The 27203-nt window shown below is 44.7% G+C and overlaps 1 protein-coding gene across 1 annotated transcript; it reads right to left on the reverse strand.

Annotated features, from left to right (window-relative positions):
* On the reverse strand, positions 1-26954 carry FXN (frataxin). The gene is made up of 5 exons (XM_064291247.1): positions 26808-26954; positions 20387-20484; positions 15115-15235; positions 7271-7368; positions 1-2040 (listed from the first exon to the last, which is right to left on the reverse strand). The coding sequence occupies exons 1-5, from the start codon at positions 26952-26954 to the stop codon at positions 1890-1892; spliced, it is 615 nt and encodes a 204-aa protein (XP_064147317.1). The 3' UTR covers positions 1-1889.
* Positions 26955-27203: the final 249 nt, after the last annotated feature.

Consider the following 27203-nt stretch of genomic DNA (forward strand, 5'->3'; position numbering starts at 1 on the left):
TAAACACACACATGCACAATTTTATTTATTTTCTCACTGGCACTGGCCTACCACACTTAAAAATTTCCACCAGACTCAAAAAAAATTTTATTTGTGAAGAAAGGGAATATTTTAAAAACCCATGTAACATTTGCTTATATTGCTCTATTAAGATTTTTTTTCTTCTATAGTGGATCCCGTTTTGGGTTCACTCACTGTAAAAGCCTTTGCTACACATTCATACAGACTTGTTACTAATAAAACTTTCTTTAGTAAGAAAGTAACAGAAGATGGACATAACTTTAGGTGAGTTGTTTTAATGTTCCTGAGCCTTGGTTTCTTCACGTGCAAATGCAAGTCAGTAAAGATTAAAACAAAGTTGCTTGGGGGGACACGATAAAGGTGTTTATTATATTAACATGAATTCAACCGAAATTCCAACAGAATAATACCAATGACAATACAAGCAGTCCCTGGGTTACGAACGTCTGACTTGTGTACAACTATAGTTATGAACCAAGCCCTGTAAAGCCTACTATGTTAAAAATTTGAGGTACATCCAATGGTTTATAATAATAAACAGGCTCTACTTTATTATTATTATGACTGTATTATGTTAAAGAAGTTTTAGTATATCTGGAAGTTTTTTTTTATGCACAGAAAGGGACACTATATACTACATACTGAGACAAACATCTTCACTCACGTTAGACCCTAACTGTTCTGATTTACGTACAAATTTGACTTAAAGACAGATTTAAGAACGGAACTCGTTTGTAATCCGGGGACTGCCTGTATATTTACTACATAGCTTTAAAAAATCATTCATTGCTGTCCCCTTATCTAACCAGAGGGAATGAAAGCTAGCCACTGATGTGTGAATTGGGAGCCAACTCTTCTATCCAGTTCAACCCTCCTACCTAACATGGGGAAATGGGTGCAGGGGGTTTGTGAAAGTTGCCCACAGATAGACAACTACTTTGGGCTAAGCCGAGTCTAGGATCAGGGTTATTTTCACCAATACTTTCTGTATGTGGCTCTTCACAATTTCCAAAGCAGCTCTTCAGCTCTGTGGCCTGACACCATCTATTACACAGTAACACTCTGCTTCTAGAGATGGCTTTTTTTATTCTTCTTGTCTTTGGGAAAGAGTCTGGGATTTTTTTTTTTTTTTTCCATTTTCAGACCCCAGTGTTTCATCAGCTGATTATACACTAAATCTTTACATATATATATACACACACACATATATATATTTTTTATATATATATACACACACACCCATACATATATATGCATATATGGAAGAAACCAAACCAAGTCTCCCTGAGCCACCCAGTGCAGGCCACACCCCTTCAGAGTAACAAAGCATGAATGGAGGATGGTTTTGAGTTTGAGAACTCCCAAGTTGCCTTTGACACTTACTTCTAAATGCCTCAGAAGTGTTCACCCTTTCAAACAGGCGTGGGAACATTTATAGGCTACCCTTTAACACGTCTGAGAAAGAATGGTGAGGGTGGCCAGCCGCTCTTCATGTCATTTCTGCAGTTAAGTCCTTCAAAGAATAGAGTGAAGCCAATTCATTTCTCTTTCCAGAACTTTCCTTATTATTTTTCTTTGTTGTAAGGTACTTATGTTAAAATATGGGTATGCAGACATTAAAAAGATGATAAGGCAGGTCATGTGAGGGCAGAAATCAGACAATAAATAAAGCAAAAAAAAAAAAAACTCTATAGAAATAAAAAATCAGCACTTGGGGGTGGGGTGGGAGGCGACAAAGCTTTTCAAGCTGTTACACACAATGCAACTGCCCTCAGTCAGGAATGGAAAAGAACAGACACACTCAGCTGCAGAATGACGCTGTGGTCTTGGATTTATAGCTTTTAATGTCTTCGAAATTGGGCTGGACATCAAGTGCCTTTTCCTGAATAGGCCAAGGAAGATAAGTCCAATTTGGTTTTTAAAGCTTTAGAAAGCTCTGTGGACAGCAGCTGGTGCAGTGATATGCCGTCGTGGGAGTACACCCAGCTTTTCCCAGTCCAGTCATAACGCTTGGGCCCACTGCAAGACAAACACACACACAGTGAGGCCACAAGGACAGCTCTTCAGAAGAGGCACTTACTGATTCCACAAAAGCTGCCGCCAAGAAACTGACTGGAATGAAGTTCTAGAAAGTGATGTTTAATGAGGCATAAATCTGATGTCTTGTCTTAGAATTCTTCTATTTGAGAATATTTACACATTTTATCCTCTGGAACAATTCCCAGAACGATTCTGAAGACCTTAAAACATCTGAACCTCACTGTTGGATCTACATTTATCACATTCTCACCCTCTTTTGCTTTCTCCTTATTCACGCAATACTTGTTACTGTACGGGATAAAATCAAAACAAAGGCATCTGACCTTATTTGTAAAATAAGTGAGCTAACTCAAGGAGCTCCAGGTAATCTTTCCCCCAGATTCTTTCTACTTTCGTTGCCTAGGAACCAACCCCCATTATTGTTAAAAAAAAAAAAAAAAGTTTCTTTGTGGTCAGGCTAAAGAATGTGAACACTTAATGGAAACTTTTGATCTCAGTCTCCTCCAGTTTCTGAGAGACTGGGCAAGGCAATAAGGAGGCCTGGTGCACAGTGGTTAAGGCCATCAGCTGCTATTGGCAGTTCAAAACCACCAGCGGCTCCGAGGGAGAAGGACGTGGCAGTTGGCATCCATAGAGATTTACAGCCTTGGAAACCCTGTGAGGTCACTATGAGTCAGAATCAACTCGACAGCAGCGGGTTTGGGTTCGGGCAAAGTGACAGGTCAGGGAAACTCTTTGTTCCCCATGTCCTCTGGAGACTGATGCTCTGAGCAAAGTACTTTTAACAGATTACTCCTGAAAATTTCCATCATGTCACTGCTTTGTAACCATGAAAACTCCCTTTGACCCCATGTCTTCCAATTATTTCTTTCAGACAATCAATGTCCTCACATAACCAATAATGTTAAAGATTATGCTTTATTTGTCCTGCCTTTGACTGACCTTAATTACTGTAAACCAAAGAGAAAGACTGTAATTTGATTCTCCCCCTTCAGCATTATAGTTAACTTGTGACTTGCCAGGAGCTTCAGTCCCTCCCTGCAATGTTACTTTGGCTTCAATAAATCTCTTGATTTTACGTCAACGGAGCTGGAGAGTCTTTCTCTACCACACTACGTTAGAGCAGTGTTTTTTAAATTACAGCCATTTGTGCGCACTGACATGATTTGTGCCTCATCTCTACTATTTATTATTGTTATTATGTTTTTATCAGGTGAAATTCCTATAACATAAAATCAGCCATTTTAAAGTGAACAATTCAGTGGCATCTAGTACCTTCGCAATGTTGTAAAACCACCACCTTCAACTAGTTCCAAAAAGTTTTGTTTTTGTTGTTGATGCGTGACTAAGGAGACCCCATGTGTTACAGGGTAGGACTGTTGAAACATCTTTTTTTTTTTTAGTAGTATTTTATTGTGTTTTGGGTGAAGGTTTACACAGCAGTTTAGGTTCCCATTCAACAATTTCTACACAAATTATTTAGTGACATTGGTTCCATACTTTATAACGGGTGAACATTCTTAACGTTTCTGTTTTGGTTGTTTCATTTCCATTAATCTAGTTTCCCTACCCCCTTAATTATTGACTGTTTGGTCTCATATAGATGATTTTCTTGGCTGTAATCTTTACAGAAGCAGATAGCCAGGTCTGTTTCTTCCGCAGTAAGGCTGGATGGTTTTGAACTGCTAATCTCTTGGTTACCAGCTGAACACAAACCATTTGTGCCACCCAGGGACCTTCAGCTCCAAAACATTTTCGTCTTACCAAAAGGAAAATCCGTATCCATTAAGCAGTTACTTCCCACTCTCCCCACTCCCTCTGCCAGCCACTTATACTATTATTTTTTTTTAATATTTTTCTTAATTAAACTTTAAGTCCATGAAATGGAGAGTTTGACAGGCTGGTCCATCCACGTCAAGTTCATTTAGTGAACAATGCTGGTACATGCCTTTGGGAAATGCTGATAGGGACCCAGGTGTGGCTGGTTCTTGCCATTCTTGTTATCCAGATGTATACACTTGTGCCTTTGATTGCACTTCCTCGCAGCCTAATGGAGGGAAGTGGCCCTGCCAGCAGGTAATCAGGGTCCAAGAGGACGTCTTGATGGAGGTGTGAGCAGAGTATGCTGGGAGCACACAAGGAGGGACACCTGAGTCTACCCGGAGCACTGGGGAGAGCTTCTCCAAAGACTGAGGCTGGGAAGAGTTTTCCAGGGCAGGAAGCTTAGAAGTGAAATGTCTTTTAGGGCTTTGAACACTAGCAATTTGAGTCCACCCAGAGGCACCTTGGAAGAAAGGCCTGGGGATCCGCTTCAGAAAAATCAGCCATTGAAAATCCTATGGAGCACAGTTCTATCCTGACACACATGGGGTTGCCATGCGTTGGAATTTGGTTTGGTTTTTTGGTTTGTTTCTTAGGGCTGTTGTAACAAAGGACCACAAACTGGGCAGCTTAACACAATAGAAATTTATTCTCTCACAGTTCTGGAAGCCAGAGGTATGCAATTAAGGTGTTGGCAGGCCTATGCTCCCTCTGAAGGCTCTAAGTGAAAATTAATTCTTCCTTGCCTCTTCCTAGCTTCTAGCGGCTCCGACAATCCTTGGTGGTCCTTAGCTCGTAGCTGCATCACTCCAGTTTCTGCCTCTGTCGTCACACAGCATTCTCCCTGTGTCTCTCTGTCCAAGTCTCCCTCTCCTTTCTTTTATAAAGACACCAGTCATTGCATTTAGGGCCTTCTCTAAATCCAGGGGAGCTCTGGTGGCACAGTGATTAAGAGCTTGGCTGCTAACTAAAAGGTCGGTAGCTGGAAAACACCAGCTGCTCCTCGAAATCTCTATGGGGCAGTTCTACTCCGTCCTGTAGGGTCACTGTGAGTCGGAATGGACTTGACAGCAGTGGGTTTGGATTTTGGTTCTAAATCCAGGATGATTTCCTCTTGGGATCCTTAACTAACCCTATTTCCAAATAAGGTCACATTCTGAGGTTCCAGGTGGACATCAATTTTGGGGTATTCAACTTACTACAAACACTTTCCCAAAAATGGAGATAAAAGGGACAAACCAAACATATTGGGGCCTTTGTTAAATGTGCACAAACAACCAAAGGCAAACTGCTGGAGACATATAAAAAGGAATCATAATCTAAACTTGATCCAGGGGATGTTCCCTTGGCCTTCCTGTACTGACTCCACCACTGGAATGTGAGACAGAGCCCAGGTATTCTCCAAGCCCTTCCACACTGCTACAGGGGCTCTGCACACAGGCACTGACAGTCCAGGTATCTGCCCAGACATGGCCTTTATTCCATTCTAGAATCTTATCAGAGTGGGCAAGGTAACTGAGAAAGGGAACTCTTTCCACAGAACCAGAAAAACTGTCAACTGAAAACAACACAAAAGCAAAAACCCAGAAATGTACTCCTGTGAAAGTTATTTTGGATCAAAATGAAAAACTGAGGAAGAAAAAAAATTATTTTTTGAGGAACACAGTATCTGTGACAAGAAATGGCTGCTTAGATGATTTTATGTCCAAATTCCCATCATGCCTTATGAATTAAAAGTCCAACTTGAATCTTCCAGGAAGTGACCCTATAGGACAGAGTAGAACTGCCCCATAGGGTTTCCAAAGAGCAGGTGATGGATTCCAACTGCCAACTTTTTGGTTTGCAGTTATAGCTCTTAAGCACTACACCACAAGGAATTTATTATTGCCTGGTAATTGTTGCTGTTAGCTGCTGCCAGACCGCCCCGACTCATGGTGACCCTATGCACAATGGTATGAAATGCTGCCCGGTCTTGCACCCCCCTATGACTCGTTATGGATTGAACCATTGTCATCTATAGGTTTTCACTGGCTAATTTTTGGAAGCATATTGCCAGGCCTTTCTTCCTAGTCTGCGTTGGTCTGAAAGCTCTGCTGAAACCTGTTCAGTGTCATAGCAACAAGCAAGCCTCCAATGACAGATGGGTGCTGGCTGGGCATGAGGCTCATCGACCAAGAATCGAACTGGGTATAAAAAGCAATGCAATCTGTGAACAAGGCCCTTGCTAGAAAGACCCGAGTGATTTCTAGGGTTCTTTGGGGTGAACTCTTAACAGACTACCTAGACGAAGTTGGGGTGGAGGAGACATAATGCTTTATTTATTCTGAACAAACTATTACACATCACAGCTTGGAAAACTGTATAATAGCAACTGCCTAAAATGACATTAACATTAGAGCAGGGGAAAGGTTATTTATATACATTATGTATATATATTTTAAATGCTAATACCATCATTAGGTTTTCAAAGAATTCCTGGCTGGTTAGATTTGAGCCTTTCCCAGTTCAGTCAGTAAATTCCTTGGAAGTGCTACTGAGTGCTCTGGAAGGTCTGAGAGGCATCTCTCTAGTTTCTTACAGGCACTTCAAAAGTAGCCAGATGGACCAGGGCCCTCCCTACATGTTCTCAGGCCTTGAGGCAAGGCACAGGCCAGTCTCCAGCACGAATTTTACTCGTCTGGATCAACAGAAAAGCCAAGGAAGGATTAAACGCCCTGGGGTAGCAGCTTAAAATGCTCGCCCACCTCCACAAGGCAGCCAGCCCAATTCTGCAAATGGGAATTCAACCAACCCTTAGCTGAGATGCTCAAAACAAACCAGAGGTCAAATTTTAACTTGCTTTGAAGACAAAGTACAACTTGCTTACACGGTGAAGTTACGTAACATCAAAAAGTTTTATTAAACACAGGGCAATGATTTAATAGAGAAAAGCTGTCTAGGCCGGACTCTGAAAAGTTATAAGCTTTTCACCTCAGAACCTGTTAACAACCCGATGTTGCTTATTAAAAAAAAAAAAGCCCATTGCCACTGAGCTGGTTCTGACTCAAAGCAACCTTACAGGACAGAGAAGAGCTGCCTGATAGAGTTTCCAAAGAGCACGTGATGGATTCGAACTGCCAAACTGCTGACCTTTCAGTTAGCAGCCATAGCACTTAACAACTATGCCACCAGGGTTTCCATGTCGCTTATAGTAGCCAAAATCTCAGCAGGGAGACGCTACATAACCATAGTGAACTTTCCTACTGAGAATGAGACATGCCTTAAAACACCAGGAAAGGTTCATTCGTGCAGTTACCAACACACCAGGGTGACAACTTTCTAAATGTCCACATTGTCATGTTTCAAGCAAGTCTAATGATGACAGATTTTGGCTTTTGAACATACATACCTGGAAGGAGAAGACAACCAGATTTGCTTGTTTGGGGTCTGCTTGTTGATCACGTAGGTTCCGAGATCTCCACCCAGTTTAATTGTTAAAACACCACTCTAGTTAATTAAGTGGAAAAAGCAATGAATAAAATAAAAACAAGACAAAGTTGCCACTTAGTCATAATTGCCTTACATTTTATCTCAACACTTTCCATACATACAAGTACAACGCATACCATAAATGTCCTTAGTGTTTAGATACAGAAATAAGACCATGTAGAAAGAAGGCTGCTCTCAGAATCAGAATATGATTAATTACAGTAATATTTATATCTAATAGTTCTTTCCTTCATTCCCAAAGAGGCTGCCAAGGGAGAACAATCATTTTTCCCCTCTGAGATGAGGGCATGGAAGCCCAGGGTGTAAGTGACTAGCGTAAGGTCTTACAGTTGGCAAAACGGAGTAAGTGTATCCTAACTGTTGGCTTGGTGCCCTTAACTACCCACCAGAACATACTGGAGAACATTAAAAAATGCAGACACCAATTCTATTCAACTACCACATCAGCCCATTTGAGACCGAAACATTGGCTCTGACAAGAGAAATAGGAAAAAACAAAAGAAGGAAGGAGAGAGAGAAAAGAAAGAAAGTGGGGGGAGGGAGGGAGAGGAAGAGGGGGAAGGAAGGGAGGAAGGAAAGAGGGAGAGAAGGAGAAAAAGGAGGAGGGAGAGAGGGAGGAAGGAATCAAACCACCACTTTGCTTGTCTTACAAGAACAATAGCTGGAGCTCTGTTGGTAGAAGGCAGAAACTCCAGACTAGAAGTTTTTTTTATTTCCAAGTCCTTCCTACGCATCTCACAAGCTTCTCAAATACTGCTCTCCAGCTTTACTTTTCATTACCAAAAAAACCAAAACCAAACCCATCACCTTCTAGTCGATTCCGACTGATAGCGACCCTATAGGACAGAGTAGAGCTACCCCATAGGGTTTCCAACGAGTGGTTGGTGGATTTGAACTGCCAGTCTTTTCGTTAGCAGCCATATGCTTAACCCCTGCATCTCCAGGGCTCCATTTCTACTACCAAAAAAACTCATTGCTGAGGAAGAGTGGATTCATAGCGACCTTACAGAAATCACGAATTCCTCCAAAGGGTAGGTTCATCTCATTTAAATTTGAAAACACACTTTCAACAAAGGAACCCTTCATTCTCAAGGCCTTATACTCTCTTTAGAATGCGCAGAATATTAAAGAAACAGCTACACAGCTAAGCTGCCTTTACACAAACTGCCAAGGAAGCTGTCTCTGGCTTTTCCCCACCCCGTATGTAACTCTCAGTGATACACAGCGGCCTTTCTCTGTGCCGTCTAGAGCCCCTGTCCAGCCAAGGTTCTCTGAATGAGTTCTATCACACTTTCACAAATGTTGTTAGGTGCTGTGGATTTTGACTCACAGGGACCCCTTGTGGCAGAGCAGAACTGCCCATTGGGTTTTCTAAGCTGTAATCTTTATGAAGGAGCCCTGGTGGTACAATGGTTAAGCACTTGGCTGCTAACTGAAAGGCTGGTAGTTCAAACTCACAAGTGGTTCCATGGGAGAAAAGACTGGCAATCTGCTCCATAAAGATTACAGCCCAGGAAGCCCTATAGGGCAGTTCTACTCTGTCATACAGGGTCACTATGAGTCAGAAGGAGCCCTAGTGGTGCAGTGGTTAAGGGCTCAGCTTAAGCCGTTTCTTCCACCTGGCCTCTTCTTCACAGTCCATTCCCACATGCCAGCAACTCCTCAGTCTCCTCCATGCTCCAGGTCCCCGCTGAGGCGCACTTCTGGGGAGATTGCCCTGATACCCTTCAACTGGCTTCTGCCTCTCTCCTGTCGGCTACCTTAGCACTTTCCTCACTGTGCTTCAGTGCTTGACAACTTGGTGCCTTCCCCTTCCCTCCACTACTTCAAGCATATTGAGAGCAGGAGATCTGTCTTTTCATTCTAGCTCAGTTCCTTGGGTGGTACAAACAGTTAACATGCTCGATCTGCTGGCCAAAAGGTTAGAGGTTCACATCCACCCAAAGGCACCTCGAAAGAAAGGCCTGGCAATCTACTTGTGGAAAATCAGCACTGAAAACCCTATGGAGCACAGTTCTACTCTGACACATGTGGGGTCGCCATGAGCTGGAAGCAACTCAACAGCAACTGGCTAACTGGTTATCTTCAGTGTCTGGCACATCCACACTTTCAAAATACTGGAGAGATACAAAAATACCTTTGTGCATGAATGAATGAGTGGTCAAATGAAGGACGAAAGATTCCCAAGCACTGGAATAACAATGCTCCAAGTTAAGGGCAAGGTTACATGATAGGCCAACTCATTGTGAGTAATTAGACTTTTTCCCCATGGAGCCTGAGGCTGTTTCCAAAGGAAAGAGGCAAGAGGAAGGAAACTAGCTGCCTTCCTGGTTCACCTGGAGTTCTTAGTGCTTTTGGAACTATCTGCAGTTAGACCAGATAAAGAGGGCTTTTTATTCATTACTGTTGTTCCTTAAGGGACAATCTGAGTCTATTTTGGGCGTGTGGGCAGACATCAGTGAAGAGGGGAAGACAGAAAAAATATCGCAGCTGCTGAGACACAGGCACTAACCAGTCAGAACAGGCCCTGGCCACAGCTGGTGAGGCTTAGAGACCCCTCCCAAAACCTGGAACACGAAACAATTATTGTTGTCACTGGCTCATTTGTAGAAATACAGATGAGATGGCCTGTTAACGGACGATACTGCTAAGAAAAATCCTATTACCCCAAATAAAGTCCCACTCATCAGGTCAGGGGTTAGGACTTCAACATGTCTTTCTGGGGGACACAATTCGATCCGTCACAGGCCTGGACCCAGTCACTGGCATCACCTGTCTCCTGCCCCACTGGCCTGGACAACATAACACGCAGGAAGCTGCTCAAGTCTCCCATTCCATGGGGAGGAAACAGAAGGACAAACACGTTCTGGGGTGTATGTGGATTACTGCTTTCAGTTTTCTAGTTGGCCAACAGCAAGATGGTAAAATACCCGCAAGTGCAGAATGGCATCAAGGAAAGCATGTTTTGGAAAAGTATGTGGGCCCTGTTTCAATTACATAGTGAATCAACTTTTATTAAGCCCTACTACGTACTTGGCGTAGTGGTTAAGTGCTACAGCTGCTAACCAAAGGGTCGGCAGTTCAAATCCGCCAGGCACTCCTTGGAAACTCTATGGGGCAGTTCTACTTTGTCCTATAGAGTCGCTATGAGTCGGAATCGACTCGACAGCACTGGGTTTTTTTTGGTTTACTATGTACTCAGAAACCCTAGTGGTGTAGTGGTTAAGAGCTATGGCTGCTAACTGAAAGGTCAGTAGTTCGAATCTACCAGGCGCTCCTCGGGGGAGTTCTACTGTGTCCTATAGGGTCACTATGAGTCGGAATCAACTCAATGGCAATGGGTCTGGTTTGGTTTACTACATATTCAGCAAGGAGCCCAGGTGGTACAGTGGTTAGGTGCTTGACTGCTAGGAAAGGTCAAGTTTCAATCCTTCCAGCAGCTCCATGAGAGAAAGATGTGGCAGTCTGCTTTCATAAAGATTTACAGCCTTGGGAACCCTATGGGGCAGTTCTACTTTGTCCTACAGGGTCACTATGAGTTGGAATCAACTTGATGGCAATGGTTTTACGTACCCAGCAAGGGCAGTGGTGGTTTGGTGGTAGAATTCTTACCTTCCAAGCAGGAGACCCAGGTTCGATTGCAGTCAACGTACCTCATGCGCAGCCACCACCCATCTGTCAGTAGAGCCTTGCCATGTTGCTATGATGCTGAACGAGTTTCAGTGAGCTTCCAGACTAAGGCAGGCTAGGAAGAAAGACCTGGCCATCTACTTCCAAAAACCTGCCTATGAAAATGTCGTGGATCACAATGACCTAATCGCACTGTGCGTGGGGTTGCCATGAGTCAGGAGTCAAATCAACAGCAGCTAACAACCACCTGTACTCAAGGCACTGGAGATACCAAGAGTGGACAGTGTCCCGACCACAAAGGACCTCTATCTGGGGAAGCCGATGTGTAAATAAACAACTACAACACAGGGGATCAGCTCTCCACAGTCATCCTCTGAGTGCTGGTTGAGGAGGGAAGGGTGGTCTCTACTTGGAGCATCCACGTGAGCTTCACATAGGAGGTACTTCCAGCAGGGACCCCGAGGGCAAGGAAAGACTGCACTCTGACAAAGCTCAGGTAACACGCCTGTTCTAGTGCCTATAAAGTCCTTTCAGTTGATTCATCCTAGATGTGAAATTGTTCGTAAGTCAGCATCTGAAGGTGCCTAATCGGAATTTCAAAGCATTTCCAAATACTTAATCAGAAGCCCAAACGACAGTGGCAGCTACAATAAGCCCTTAGTTTTCTAAAGCTACACTAGACGGTTTCTGTAGGGTAATGCTATTTGGCTATATGCATCCCCTCCTAATGGAATCAGCCTTGCTCTTCCCCGAAGCATGTTGGGGATGAATTCAGGAGGGACTCAGGCTAAGGTACAAGGCCAGGAGTGGCATGACTGGGCCAGGGGCCAAGGCTGGGGAGTGGCTTAGCAACAAGATGGAAAACATCTGGGCCTGGATGTGAAGTCCCGGGGAATGCTGACTGCCCAAGGATGTGGGAGAAAAACAATGAGCCTTGGTCCCAGCTGCAACGGTATATAAGCTTGTGTCCCTTGCTGGGTGGTTGTGGAGCGCTAAACTAGTCCAGCCGCCGCCCTGGGCCACGGTCCCGTAAGCTTCCTGAAGAAACCATATGTCATGATCACTGGTTCTGGAATCTCTCTTTGCTCTCTTGGAGATATGGCTGACCTTGGGTTCCGGTGCTGCTGGGTTGTTACCCAACAGTTTCCTAATTAGCAAATGATTTGTAAGAGAGAATTTTTCCCTGGTGAGTAGAGTGGCATCCAAGGCATGTGGCTAGGAAAGCACAGGCACCTCAGCCCTTGCAGGAACGGGCTGACGCCTGTGGAAAGCCCACAACTGTTGTTAGCTGTCGTCGAGTCAATTCCAACTCATGGTGACTTTATGAACAACAGAATAAAATGTTGGCTGGTCCTGCATCATCCTCACAATCGCCAGCATGTTCAAGTCCATCGTTGTGGCTACTGTGCCAATCCATCTTACCACTGAGGGTCTCCCTCCCCCTCCACAGCCTTCTGCTTCACCAAACACGATGTCCTCCTCCAGCACTTGATCCTTCCGGATGACGTGTCCAAAGCCAGCAAGTCGGACAATGTTCTGTCGTGATCCGTAAGATTTTCATTGGCTAATTTTTGGAAGTAGATCACCAGGCCTCTCTTCCTAGTCTTCAGGCTCCACTAAAACCTCTCCACCATTTGAAATATCGGTGGCATAGCTTCTAGCATCACAGCAACATGTAGCCACCACAGTACGACAAACTCACCGACAGGTGGTGGAGCCCAGCATTAGGGAAAGCTAATACTCTTCAGGAGACACTCTGGGGTAGGATCCAGGTGAGGTCCTGTGGCCTACCCCTGAGCAGGTTTGTCACTTGATTCGACAAGGTAAACCGAATCCTGCTGCTAGAAAACTGGCACATTTGCTTCTAATGAAACATTCATGAAAAGCACTTGGGTAAAGCTGGGCTTTACTAATCCTACAAGAACAGGCTGTGTGACGTTTTTGTGGTTTGCTAGTAAATGTTTGCACACATGGCAGACAGAGTTCAGCCTAAAAAACATGCTTTCCCTGTAACTTAACCCCTGGTAGGGAGGCTGTGGGGGGGTCCAGGGCGGTACAAACGGTTAAGTGCTTGACTACTAACCAAAAGGTTGGCGGTTCCACCCACAGGAGTCTCAGAAGAAAGGCCTGGCAATCTACTTCCAAAAGGTCACAGCCTTGAAAACTCTATAGAGCGCAGTTCTCCTCTGACACACATAGGGTTGCCAAAAGTCGGAATCAACATGGCAACTGGTTTGGTTTTTGTTTTTTTTAGGGAGGCTGCAGGGAGAGGGGGCCCGTAACTTCCCTATCTCTTCATCATCAAAGGATGGTCAAGTTGGGCGATCAGTTTGTAACAGTTCTCAAGAAGCTCTGCCTCCGGGGTGTCTGCATAAGCACTTTGAAAGCTCCATCCCAGAATTTAATAATTGGTATAGCTGACTGATGGATACATGGCATTTATTATAGAAAAAAGTGGTATTAGCATACTGAGTTAACAGAAGAACTAAAACCCAAGGTGCTGGAAAGTGGGTGCCTATGGGAAATGGGACTATGGGGCAGCCATTCTTTACTGATTAAATTTTTACCTGGTTTATGTATTCCTTTGTTAAAAACGGAAACCCTGGTGGCGTAGCACTTAAGAGCTACGGCTGCTAACCAAAAGGTTGGCAGTTCAAATTCACCAGGCGCTTCTTGGAAACTCTATGGGGCAGTTCTACTCTGTCCTATAGGGTTGTTATGAATTGGAATCGACTCGATGGCAATGGGTTTGGTTTGGTTTTGGTTGTTAAAAATAAAAGCAATTTTGCAGAAAGAGAATTAATAGGTCAAAATCAGATGTACGTTAAAATCACGTTCTTCTTCCCCTATGTGAAGTCACCGAGTCGTATAAGTCAGTTAAAAAAAAATGATACATGCAGTAAAAAAGCTCTGCCCCAACATTGCTACATTTTCTGCAGTGGACACTAATAATTTTATCCACCTGGAAGGCATTCACTCCTTTCCTCATCCTCTTCCCCTATTTTTACCACCGAGTCTCTCACTGTCCCTAAAAGCAGGCTTGGCACCTTCTCCAAGGCTTTGCTGCCTGCCTCATCTGATGGAGACCCTTCTGTGTCTATCCAAAACCAAAAACCAAACCCAGTGCCATCGAGTCGATTCCAACTTATGGTGACCCTATAGCGACCCTATAGGACAGAGTAGAACTGCCCCACAGAGTTTCCAAGGAGCACCTGGTGGATTTGAACTGCCAGCCCTTTGGTTAGCAGCCATAGCACTTACCCACTACGCCATCACGGTTTCCTGTATCTATTCAGGGCTCCCAAAACAATATCCAACACCATTTACATCACTTTGGCCTGACAGCTGATTGTCATACATACATCCATGATTTAATCCAAAATGCACACTTGATGCCATTTCCTGATATTAATTAACTGCTGTCAAAAGGATTAACCTCTGCAGGGGATTTTCTCCCACTGGCAAAAAAGAGCTGCTCTAAGACCAAAGTCCAAAGGTGGACATTTGCTTGCTCAAGTCTGCCACCTGGTGGTAGGTCGATAAAGACCAGCATTCCCTTGCTTCCAGAGCTGGAGCTGGTTTCATCCAACAAGTTAAAATCCCAATGCCCAGGCCACATCCCAGACCAATTAAATAAAAATCTCTGCAGGTGTAACCCAGGAACGCACACTAGAATCTCAGGTGAGCCTTTCAAAAATGTGCTTCCTGGGGGCCTCCCGCTCAGGGATGGAACCCATGTCTGCAATCTGAACAACCCCTGGGCCTTAACCTACTCTTGCTCAAGAACTAGCCGTCTAGTTCGGTATCCCCTATACCCGCCTGATGGGAGGCATTTTATTAAGCAAGCAGATGCCCAGGTCCCTCCCCGGTTCACATTCATAGATACGGAGGAAGCTTGAGAATCTGTATTTTTAACCAGAAATGAGGCTCAAAGAGGCTGAGGGAGTTGCCCACGGTCAAAGCCTGGTAGAGCCAGGTTGGAACTTGAACCCTAGTCTTTCAGTCTCACTCATAACCCCATACTTCTTAACTCTGCTGGAGGGGAATTCTTTATTTTAGTGAGCTAATATTCTTACGGAGGAAAAATAAAGATTAAAATAAGCCAAGAGATACCCCAAACGAGACATCATAGTCCTCAAATGTATAAGGTTTGTCAGCAAGGTCTTCAAAAAACTCTGCTAGGGAGTCCAGCGTCTCCTCTGCCAGTCTTTCATAGGTGGTCTCATTTAGAGAGCTGCAGGGGATGGGGAAAGGACAAAAAATAGATGATTACCAAGCCACCCCATTTTATTAATATCAAATGTATACATTTATTATTTAAATTTTTTAAAAAAGGAAACTAACACATTGTGGTTGTTAGGTGCCGACAAGTCAATTTCGACTCATAGGACCCAATGTGACAGAGGAGAGCTGCCCCATAAGGTTTTCTAGGCTGTGATCTTTATGGGAGCAGATTGCCAGGTCTTTTTATTGGGGAGTTGCTGGGTGGGTTCAAACTGCCAACCTTTCAGTTTGCAACCAAGCGCTTAACCATTGCACCACCAGGGCTCCTTATCTAACATGCACAGAGTCAAAACTTAAGTAACATGAAAGGGTTTACAGAAAGAAGTAAGCTTATCTTCCCAGACAGGCAGCCTCCACCTACAAAGGCAATTATGAGTAATAGTTTGTTACGTATTCTTTCAGAATTTTATATTTTAAAATTATACACAAATGAAGCACCTTTGCATTTTTCATTTAACATGTCTTAGGAATTGTTCCATATGCACACATATGCATTTTTTAATTGCTGTATTATATATATATATATATATATATATATATATAAAACACAGCATTGGCAATTCAACATTTAAGCACATATGCATTTTCATACTATTTTATTTAACCAGTCCTCTTTGGCCGGACATGGAGGTTGTTTCCACTGTTACTAAACTTTATGTTGAGCAAACCACAAAGTGGGAGAAAACATTTGTATTACATATATCTAACAAAGGACTCATATCCAGATTTTATAAAGAACTCCTACGAATCAATAAGAAAAAGAAAACGCAATAGAAAAATGGGCATAAAGAAATATCCAAATGGCCAATAAATATATGAAAAGGTGCTCAACTTTGTCGATCCTCAGGAAAATTCAAACTTTAAAAATGATAATGAGGTATCACCAGAATGGTTAAAATGAAAGAGACACACAGTATTTAGAGTTGGCCAGGGAGTGAAGCAACGAGAGCTTTCAGACACTGCTGATGAGCAAGTAAACTGGATAATCACTTTGGAAAACCATTGGGTAATATCTACCAAAGCTGAACACATTCATACACTATGACCCATTACTTCCACTCTTGGGTATACACCCAGGGTATATACATACACATGTTCACCAAAGATATGTACTAGAATATTCATAGCAGAACTCTCCAATAGGCCCAAACCGGAAACTACCCAAACGCCCATAGGTAATGCAACAGATAAATACACCTACTTCTCACTTATTGACTATCTCATTATCTGACATTTAGCATTTATGACAACAGTGAAAAATCTACCATCTGATTATTTTGTGCATTAATAACACACATCTGGCAGTAACGAATGCCAAGGTGTGAGGCAAGAATAACACTGGCTGTGACGGTCATGTGTCACCTTGGCTGGGCCATGATTCTCAGTAGTTTGACAGTTACGTAATAATGTAATTTGGCAGTTGTGTAATGATGTTGTCATCCTCCATTTTGTGATCTGATATCATCCTCCTCCATTTTTTGTGTAACACCAACTTTCACACACCAACCTGGTCTTTGGAACTTAACTATGTCGATGAGTGAGAAGTGGGTGTAAATTGTGGTATATTCATACAGTGGAATACTATGCAGCAAAGCAGAACTCTGTAGCTACAAGAGCGATATGGGCAAATCTTACAAACATAATGGTGATTGAAGGAAGCCACACGTGAACATATGTGTACTTAATGATACAGTTTATAAAAAAAAAAAAAATTTTTTTTTTTTTTTTTTTATAAACTATAAAACAGGCAAAACTAATATATATTGTTGGAAATCAGGATGGAAGTTTCCCTGGGGCAGGGAAGGTTAGTGTCTGGAAGTGAGCATGTCAGGGGGCTTACAGGAGCCTGGTAACATTCTATTTCTTGAGCTGGGTGCTTGTTGCATGGGTATGTTCAGTTTTTGAAAATCTGTCAAGCTATATACTTATGACTTAGAGACATTTCTGTATGTATACTATTTATCAATTTTAAAAATTGCTATAAATCCACAGAGGCAGAAAGTAGACTAGTGGTTAACAGGGATTGGGAGGAGGCAGAAATGAGGAGTGACTGCTAATAGGTACGGAGTTTTTTTTGGGGAGGGCAATGAAAATGTTTTGGAATTAGATAGTGACAATGGTGTACCCACCACCCATCTGTCAGTTTGTTGTACTGCTGGTGGTTCGCATGTTGCTATGCCATAGGTGTTTCAAATACCCAGCAAGGCCATCCATAGTAGACAGGTTTCAGTAGAGCTTCCAGATGAAGGCAGACTAGGAAAAAAGGCTTGGCAATCTACTTCCGAAAATTAGCCAGTGAAAAAAAACCTGTGGACTACAAAAATACTGTTCAATATAGTGCTAAAAGATGAGCACCCTAGGTTGGATGGCACAAAAAATACACAGTGGCTGCAAAAATGAACTTGAGCATACCAACGATTGTGAAGATGGTGTAGAAGCGGGCAGTGTTTCAGTCTGTTGGGCATGGGGTCACCATGAGTTGGAGCCAACTCAAAAGCAACTAATGACAAAGATCTCAGGGGATGTAGAGCCACAAGTCAAAGGATCCTGGGTCCCTACGACATCTCAGCTTGGGGCGGACCTGCCTAGACTGTTACAGCGTGAGAAATAAATTTCTATTTTCCTTCAGCTATTACCTGTTGGGTCTATCTGTTGCAGTGCTTAGCCTAACTTCACTAATACAGAAATTACTGGAAGGGGGGGCACCAAAGCAAACACCTAAAATATGCAGCACGCAGCACTGGCTTACAGACAATAGGGGTCAGTGAACAGACAGAGCAGGTTGGGAAGCCTGTGGGGCTCACGGGCCTTGTTAGTCACAGCAGAGCACCAGAAATCTGTTTGCAATGATAACTTGGAAGGCAGACAGTGTGCCTACCGAGCCAGCAGCTCTGGGTGCCTTAGTGTTCCTGTATTTGGTCAACTCCTTGCTCCTTTCTGCAGGCACTACAAGAAAATGGTGAACCAGAAGGGAACTGGCGTGTTTGCAAGTAGATGCAATGAAATGCACAGTTTTGGGATTAAAGTCCTTACAAAGATGTAAGAGTCAAAGGGAAGATATAAGGCTTTGAACAACAAAAAAAAACAGCTGCCCTCAAGTCGATTCTGACTCATAGTGGCCCCATGTGTGTCAGAGAAAAACTGTGCTCCATGGAGTTCTCAGTGGCTCCTTTTTTGAAGCAGATCACCATACCTTTCTTCCAAGGTACCTCTGGGTGGACTCAAATCTCTAACCTTTCAGTTAGTAGGTGAGTGCTTAACCGTTTGCTTAACCATCTGCACCACCCAGAAGGCCTCCCACTAAGCTTGACTCCCTTGGGGCTGGGGGTGAGTGTTTGTGAGTGGACAGAGGCACACACAGAGAGCAGCCGGCAGAGGGGGAGACCGCACCAGAAGCTGACAACTTCCCACTGGAATCCCCTGCCCCCTCCTCCAGGGTACAAACTTAGACTACATTTCCAGCCTCCCTGCAGTCAGCCAGGACCATGTGACGTCTTCCTACTGGAATGTGAGTGAGGGGACAAGTGGCACAGAAAGGCACTGACAGATGATGCTGAGCTAGAAGGTGAAGAAGCCTGGTTCCCTGAGTCGTCTCATGGAGGGACACCCACCCGGGTCTGTTTGGAAAAGGGGAAATAAACCACCATTGGTTTGAACCATTACATTTTTGGGTCTGTTTGTTATAGAAGTTTAGCCTACCCCAACTCCACAGAGGAAGCACTGGTGGTTCAGTGGTATTCCACCTTCTACGGGGGAGACCCAGGTTCGATTCCCAGCCAGTGCATCTCAGGTGCAGCCACGACCTGTCTGTCAGTGGAGGCTCGCATGTTGCTATGATGCTGGATGGGTTTCAGCAGAGCTTCCAGACTAAGACAGACTAGGAAGAAAAGCCTGTGATCTACTTCCAAAACTCAGCCAATGAAAGCCCTAGGGATCATGAACATCTGATACACAAGTGACTATGAGGATGGAGCACAGTCAGGCAGTGTTTCATCACTCCATTATGTACCGGGTCACCACGAGTGGGGACCACCTCACTGGCAGCTAACAACAACAACTACTACTACTAGGAAATCTAATAACAACAAAACTCTGGAAACAACACAAATGTCCAACTATCTGGGATGGGTTAAATAAACGATGGTAGATAAATATAATTTAATAGTATTTCATTAAAAACAATGTGTTTCAAAAAGACCATACTTAATGGTCTGAGACTAGAGGAATCCCAGTGGTCATAGTCCCCAAACCTTCTGTCGGCCCAGGACAGGAACCATTCCCGAAGACAACTCATCAGACATGAAAGGGACTGGACAGTGGGTAGGAGAGAGATGCTGATGAAGAGTGAGCTAATTATATCAGGTGGACACTTGAGACTGTGTTGGCATCTCTTGTCTGGAGGGGGGATGGGAGGATAGAGAGAGTTGGAAGCTGGCAAAATTGTCACGAAAGGAGAGACAGGAAGGGCTGACTCATTAGGGGGAGAGCAAGTGGGAGAACGGAGTAAGTGTATATAAACTTATATGTGACAGTCTGACTTGATTTGTAAACGTTCACTTGAAGCTCAATAAAAGTTAATAAAAAAAAAAACAAAAACAATGTGCTTCATGAGACTATGTGGGCAGCTCCTGTCTGGAGGGGAGATGAGAAGGCAGAGGGGGACAGAAGCTGGCTGAATGGACACAGGAATACACGGTGGGGAGAAGGAGTGCACTGTTTGCTTAGGGGGAGAGCAACGAGGAGTATATAGCAAGATGTATATAAATTTTTGTATGAGACTGACTTGATTTGTAAACTTTGTATGAGACTGACTTGATTTGTAAACTTTCACCTAAAGCACAATAAAAATTAAAAAAAAAAAAACAATGTGCTATATAGTTAGGGACAGGTAAAAATGCTTGAGTAATTTTGCCAAGCGAGAAAATAGGTTCTGGAAAGGAGGGTCTTTTTTGTTTCTTTTTAAAAAAGGAAGAGGAAAAAATTAAAACTATATATATAGAGAGAGAGAGAGAAGTGTGTATACATGTGTATACTACTGCTACATGGGATAAGCAGGAGGGAGGAAGAGATTGCTGACATGGGAAGAGTGTTTTTATCTTACCTTGGATCACCCAAAGTTCCCGTTTTCCTCAAATTCATCAAATGGACGCTCTGCTTTTTGGCATTCAGAATCTGGTTGAGGCAGTAGGGGTTAGAACTCTAAAAGCAAAAAATTAAAAAGAACATTACTACTTCCCACTATATTGTAATCCGTCGTTGTTGTTGTTAGGTGCCATTGAGTCGGTTCCGACTCACAGCGACCCTACGTACACTACAAAACCCTTCCTGGTCCTGTGCCAACCTCACAATTGTTGCTATGTTTAAGTCCATTGTTGCAGCATTATTTAGTGCACGGTTAAATGTAAGAATAGTCACGTTAAAGTTTTTCAGGAATATTTCTTAGGAATAATTTTTTCCCTCTTTTAATGGGTTACATTGAATTCTCCTGGTCTCTAAGCCCATGCTGTCCAATATGGCAGCCATAAGCCATGTATAGCTATTTAAATTTATTAAAATTAAATAAAAGGAAAAATTCGGGTTCTCAGTTACACTAGCCACATTTCCAGTGCTCTGTGACCACATGTGGCTAGCAGCACAGACACAGAACACTTCCATCTTTGGGCAGTTCTCTTGGGCAGCACTGCTCCACACTATTCAGGCTATGGGAAGGTTAGCCAAGGCCAAAATTCAGCTCCAGCTCAGGGGCATTACAATTGCTGCCCCTGAAGCCACTGATGGCCACCCTTCCGATTCCTGGTCACCAAGGAGCCCTTGGACTCTGTCATGGGAGGTGTTCCAAGCTTGAGTCTTCGGGGTTCAATCACTCCGTGTGCTCAGCACAGGGCCAGGCTCATGGGATGCATCTGAGTCAGGAAAGCATCAGCGATGCTCCTCTAAAAAGCAACAAAAAAAGAGCAAGAGGCAGAAGTCGCTGAAGTCAGAAAAGGAGGATTGGACTGCTATCTGATGAATTTTATTAATGTGTTCTGCAGGAGGCAATGTGACCCGCTGGGTTTTTCAGTTCATAACTGCTAAGAGCACAGCGCCTGGCCCCGAGGAGATGGGTCTGAGCTAAGAACCACCAGCTCTGATGTGTAGACCCTGCTGACCACCTGGAGAGACAGACGAAATAACTGGATGAGTATGAGTTGAAACGAGAAGTGCGAGCCCCAGCAGAAGGACCTGGCCCAGTGCAGAGAACAGAGTCCATAGAGAGAGAGAACAGTAGTAGAGCTGGGGTGGGTAAGGGGGGGGTGGTGATGGTTGGAAATGACACAGGGGGTTAGAGAAATATGGGAATAGCCACAAGGCCTTGTGAAAGAATACAGTAGACTTCATCCTAGGAAGACACCAAAGGGTTTTAAGAGGTCACTCTGGTTGCCATGAAGGGAAGGGGTCAGGGGCCGTTAGTTACTGCTCTTAAGCCATTAGGACTCTTGGCAAGCTCAGAAAAGGGGAGGCAAAGGGCCCTATAATGAGGAGTGAACGGACAAAGGGAAATGGAGGGTGGGGAGTGGCAGACCAAGCAAACAAACAAAAAAACCCAGTGGTGTTGAGTCGGTTCCAACTCATAGCGACCCTACAGGACAGAGAAGAACTGCCCCATAGAGTTTCCAAGGATCACCTGGTGGATTTGAACTGTAGCACTTAACCACTAAGCCACCAGGGTTTCTGCAGTGGCAGACAGCATATTAAAAAAGGCTGGCTCTTTCTGTAGAAGAATCCTGATCAAAAGGGGGGAGATGCAGAACAGACTTTCAAATTCTCATGGAATCCAGACTTTCTGGAACCATTGAAGTTGAATGAACCGCCAAAACTATTGCTCTGAGAAAATATTTAAGCCTTAAACCAAAAATATTCCCTGAAGTCTTCTTAAAACCAAAGTTTAGCTTAATTAGTAAAGAATATCTGCCCTGAGCATGGCGCTCTTTTTAAGATTTTAAGATCTATATGGGATCAAATAGACAACGGCAACTTGAAAGGTTTGATAGGAAACTTAGGGGGCAGTGAGTTTATGTTAATAGGGTGTCATGGATTGAATTGTGTCCTTGAAAAATGTCTGTCAACTTGGCTAGCTCATGACTCTCAGTATTGTGTGATTTGTCTACCATTTTGTCATCTGATATGATTTTTCTACAGGTTGTAAATCCTATCTCTATGATGTTAATGAGATGGGATTAGCAGCAATTATGTAGACTCAATCTACAAGATTAATCTACAATTTAAGCCAATCTCCTTTGAGATATAAAAGAGAGAAGCAAGCAGAGAGATACAGGACCACATACCACCAAGAAACAAGAGCCAGGAGAACAGTGCGTCCTTTGGACCCAGGGTCCCTGCACTGAGAAGCTCCTAGTCCAGGGCAAGAGAGATGAGAAAGACCTCCCTCCAGAGTCAACAGAGAGAGAAAGCCTTCCCCTGGAGCTGATGCCCTGAATGTGGACTTCCAGGCTACTAGACTGTGAGAGAATAAACTTCTGTTTGTTGAAGCCATTCACTTGTGGTATTTCTGTTACAGCAGCACTAGATGACTTAAAAAAAAAAAAAAAAGACATAGGGAAGAACAATTCAGAAAACGAGGGCACAACTTGAAGAATGTAATCAATGTCACTGAACTGTGCATGCAGAAATTACGGAATTGGTGTATGTTTCGCTGTGTATATTTTCAACAACAATTTTTTTAAAAAAGGCTGTTTTGAAGGAGACTTGAGTAGCCATAATAACCACAATCCTAGCTATGGCCCATTATAGAGCGTTTGCTACGCTTGGTGGTGCTCCCAGTCTTCAAGCAAATGGACTCATTAAGTACTAACAACACTGTGAGGGAAGTACTATTATTATCTGCATCTTACAGATGATGAAGCTGACACACAGAGAGGCTAAATAACTTGCCCAAAGTCACACAGACACCAAGTGGGAGAACTGCAGATTTGAACCCAAGCTGTCTGGTTCCAGAGTCCCTGCCACAAAGAAAACAATCTTATACCTGGGAATCAGAACAAGGTCCAAAACATTGAGGGGAAAAGCATCTGGGGATGTTGGGCTCACCCCAAGGAGTTTCCCTTCTCAATCCTAGCTGTCTTAGTCTCTCTGATGCCTTCTCATAACTGTTTTTCTGTGTTTTGTTTTTTTTTCCGAATTTTATATAACTCTGATGGTTGTTCTTGGTGGGAGGTTTGGTCTAATGCAAGCTACTCATTCACAGCCAGAAGTGGAAGTCTTTATTCAGTCGGTTTTGATCAGAAAAAGGTTGGTTCTGAAGGAGAAGTGAAAGCCGCTGCAAAACACTCCATGTTTCTTGTCTGCTCCTGCCATCCTTACACTCCCTGGGCAAACTGTTTAACCTTCCGTAGCCTCAGTTTCCTCATCTGAAGCAGGGATCATAATCCTCTCCTTGTAGACTGGTTATGAGGATTAAACAAAAGAACATGAACACCCCCAGGACAGGGCTTGAGGGTGGTCAGCAAATTTCTGCTCTGAAACATGTCAGCAAAAGCCTGGAGCCACAGGTGGTCACAGAGGCACCATTCAGCCCCAGTCCAGGAGAGAGGCTGCTCTGTTTCCCTAAAGCGAGGCACACGGAGCTCACTGTGGTGAGGGTCACATTTCCACTGCTGCGCCTGAAGCCACCAATGGCCACCCCTCCTTCCGACTCCTGGTCACTGAGGAGCCCTTGGACTACAAGGTGGGTTTGCCCAGTTCGAGCCTCTGGGGTTCAATCATTCTGCGTGCTCAGCACAGGGGCAGGCTCATTTAAGGAAGTGCATTAGGAATGAATTTAATGAAATATTAGTTTATAGGCCTAAAGTCTCAGGCTGAGTCCTTGGGACCAAATGACCCAAATAACGCCCACCCCCTGGTGAGGCCTGGGCTGGGAGGCCAGCAGGGAGGCCAGCCTTCATCCCGAGGTGTCCCCTCATCACCCTGAGCCTTGTCAACACTGGAAGAGCCAATCAGTTCTCACCAACTGCTGAGGGAGGATGAACTGGTACAACCACTCTTGGCATCAGGTGAGTTGAATATTTGCTGACCCTTTGACCAGCAATCCCAATCTGAGGAATTCACCCAAGAGGAACTTCTGTTCGTGAACAAGCAGACTCAAGGCGGCGCTCTGGTTGAGCAGAACACTGGAGTCAACCCGCATGTCCTCAGAAGGGGACTGCATAAAATGTGATACTTTAAATGACTTTAAAGTGAATTAGGGCATAACCAGCTTGCCAGGCCTATGGTCAAAATGCCATAGGGTCTCAGGGATGGTCATAGCCTTCTAGGAAAATCAACCAATGTCTAAAAACCTTCCAAATTCCAGAGCTCCACACATAATGTGGTTTGGACCTCATCTGTCTCCTTCATCACCCGCAATACACCCTGGAACTGATCCTCTTCTGCTTTCCCAGCCTTTGCCGTCCCGGCCCCCAGAATGCCTTCCACCGCACTCCTAGTGAAACGTCTCCTGTAAAGTCTTCCTCATCCCTACAGCCGTTCTTTGGGATTCCTCCTCTCAAGGCGTGAAGAAACTTGAGTCAGCTATTTCTTTGCACCTTCAAAGGAAAAACGGGGAGCTATAAATGAAGACTTTATATATATTAACACAATTTAATCTTCACACCAGCTCCAGAAAATGGGTGTTAACCATTATCACTTCTCTACAGAAAAGGAAACCCTGCCTCGGAGAGGTTCAGGGGGATCCCCTGAGGTCACACAGTTCTGCTGAGTCATGGACGAAGAAATAGTGTAAATGCATTTCATTCATAAAAGTCCAGGCTTGAAAACAGCACTAATACACCAAAAAAACAAACCAGTTGCCACTGAATTGATTCTGACTCATGGCAACCCCATGTGTGTCAGAGTAGAACTGCTCCACCAGGTTTTCAATGGCTAGCATCTTTTGGAAGTAGATGGCCAGGCCTTTCTTCCGAGGCACCTCTGAATGGATCCAAGCCACCAACATTTTGTTTAGCAGTTGACCATTTAGCCATCGGTGCCACCCAGGACTCAGATCAGCCCAACTCATGGCAATCTCCTGTGTTGCAGATTCTCCTTAGGGTTTTCTTGGCTATAATCTTTACCAAGCAGTCCACCAGGGCTTTCTTTCACGGAGCTGACTGGGTGGGTTCAAACCGCCAACCTTGGGGTTAGCAGCCTATCCCAAATGCTTGTGCCACCAGGCTCCATACATACTGTATGTGGTTGTATGCCCTCAAGTAGATTTCAACTCCTAACAACCCCATGTGACAGAGCAGAACAGCCCCACAGCGTTTCCTAGGCTGTAATCATTACAGAAGCAGACGGCCAGGGTTTTCTCCTGTGGAGCTGCCGGGTAGGTTAGAACTGCCAATCTCCCGGTTCGCAGCCAAGTGGTTAACCGTTGCGCCATCAGGGCTCTTTATACGCTATATATTATTACTTGAATTTCAGCTCTAGCATCAGGATAGGAATGACAAGCTTAGAGATGGCAACGTGGGATACAATATCTATCTTTTCATCAGAAAGCAGAAGCAGATTCACCTTTCAGCCAAATATTAGGCCCATAAAACAAAACAAGACTAACTGGCCACACCAGCCCAGGGGCAAGGACCAGAAGAGAGGAGAGGTCAGGAAAGCCGGTAATGGGGAACCCAATTTGGAGGAGGGGAAAATGTTGTCACGTCGTGGGGCTGGCAACCAATGCCACAAAACGATATGTGTATTGTTTAATGAGAAACTAATTTGCTCTGTAAACCTTCATTAAAGCACAATAAAGAAAGGGTGGGGGGAGAATGCAGAACACAATTTCAAATTCTCATGGAATCCAGACTTTCTGGAGCTATGGAGGCTGGATGAACCCCTGAAACCATTGCCCTGAGATAATCTTTACACCTTAAACCAAAAAATATCCCCTGTTATCTTAAAACCAACCACAGTCTAAATTAACTAGCAAAAAATGTCTGCCTTGTATGCCCTTTTAAGAACTACCTATATGAGTTCAAATTGACAACAGCAACTCAAAATATTAGATAGGAAGCTTAGGGGGCAGAGTTTATGTTTATGGGCAGGAAAACCTCAAAAGTGGGGGAATGGTTGTACAACTGAACGAATGTAATCAATGTTACTGACTTGTACACGTCGAAATTATTGCATGTATTTTGCTGTGTACATTTCTGACAACAATAAAATAAATTAAAACAAAAAGCAAGCAGAAGCCCAGTGAAACTGTAACCCGGAGCAAAAGAGAAGGGTTGCAAGGTAGCTCGCCCAGCCCGGGGCCCCCGCGCTCAGCTGGGGAGCCCGTTCCCTGCCCGCGCAGCGCCCCTCCACCCCCATCCCGCGGCGCGCTCCCCCGCCCCCCGCCGGGACCCGCCCCCGGCCCAGCGCGTCCGGCGTCCGCGTCCTTGGCCGGCGGGAGGCGAGCGTGCCCGGCGCGCGTCCCCGGGGCCGGCGGGCGCGGCGCCTTCCCCCGCCGTCGTGCGGCCCGCGGCGGCCGGGGTGGTGCCGATACTCACAGCTTGGCCGGGCGCATGCAGGCCCCGGCGGCCGCAGAGCAAGGCGCCTTCCGGCGGCCCGGGGGCCCCGGCGCGGGCCTGGGTCAGGCCCGGGGGCGCCGCCCGGGGCAGGAAGCCGGCGGCCGCGCGGCGCCCGAGCGTCCACATGCCGCTCCTGATCTGCGGCCTGCTCCGCCCTCCCGCGCGGGGACGCGCGACGACACCTGGTGGCCACGGGCCGCAGGCGCACCAGCTCTGCTCCCGCGCTCAGGTCCCCCTCTTCTGTAGGCTGTGTGGAAAAGGCCAGAGGTTAGAGGTCAGGAAGAACTTCCGAGCGTTGCATCCGTGCGTTTAACAAAAATGGGAGCGCCTGCATTGTGCGAAGCACGGAACTTACCCTTTGGGCAACATGGTGAC

The sequence above is a fragment of the Loxodonta africana genome, chromosome 9 (assembly GCF_030014295.1).
Source record: "Loxodonta africana isolate mLoxAfr1 chromosome 9, mLoxAfr1.hap2, whole genome shotgun sequence".
NCBI lineage: Eukaryota > Metazoa > Chordata > Mammalia > Proboscidea > Elephantidae > Loxodonta > Loxodonta africana.

Bases quoted from the DNA above. Each gene is read 5' to 3' on its own strand.
- FXN (XM_064291247.1), bottom strand. From the start codon at position 26,954: ATGTGGACGCTCGGGCGCCGCGCGGCCGCCGGCTTCCTGCCCCGGGCG. The intron at 15,236-20,386 runs GTAAGATAAAAA...CATCCCCTGCAG, and splicing joins GGAACTTTGGGTGATCCAAG to CTCTCTAAATGAGACCACCT. The intron at 2,041-7,270 runs GTATGTATGTTC...TTTGTCTTGCAG, and splicing joins TGGTTGTCTTCTCCTTCCAG to TGGGCCCAAGCGTTATGACT.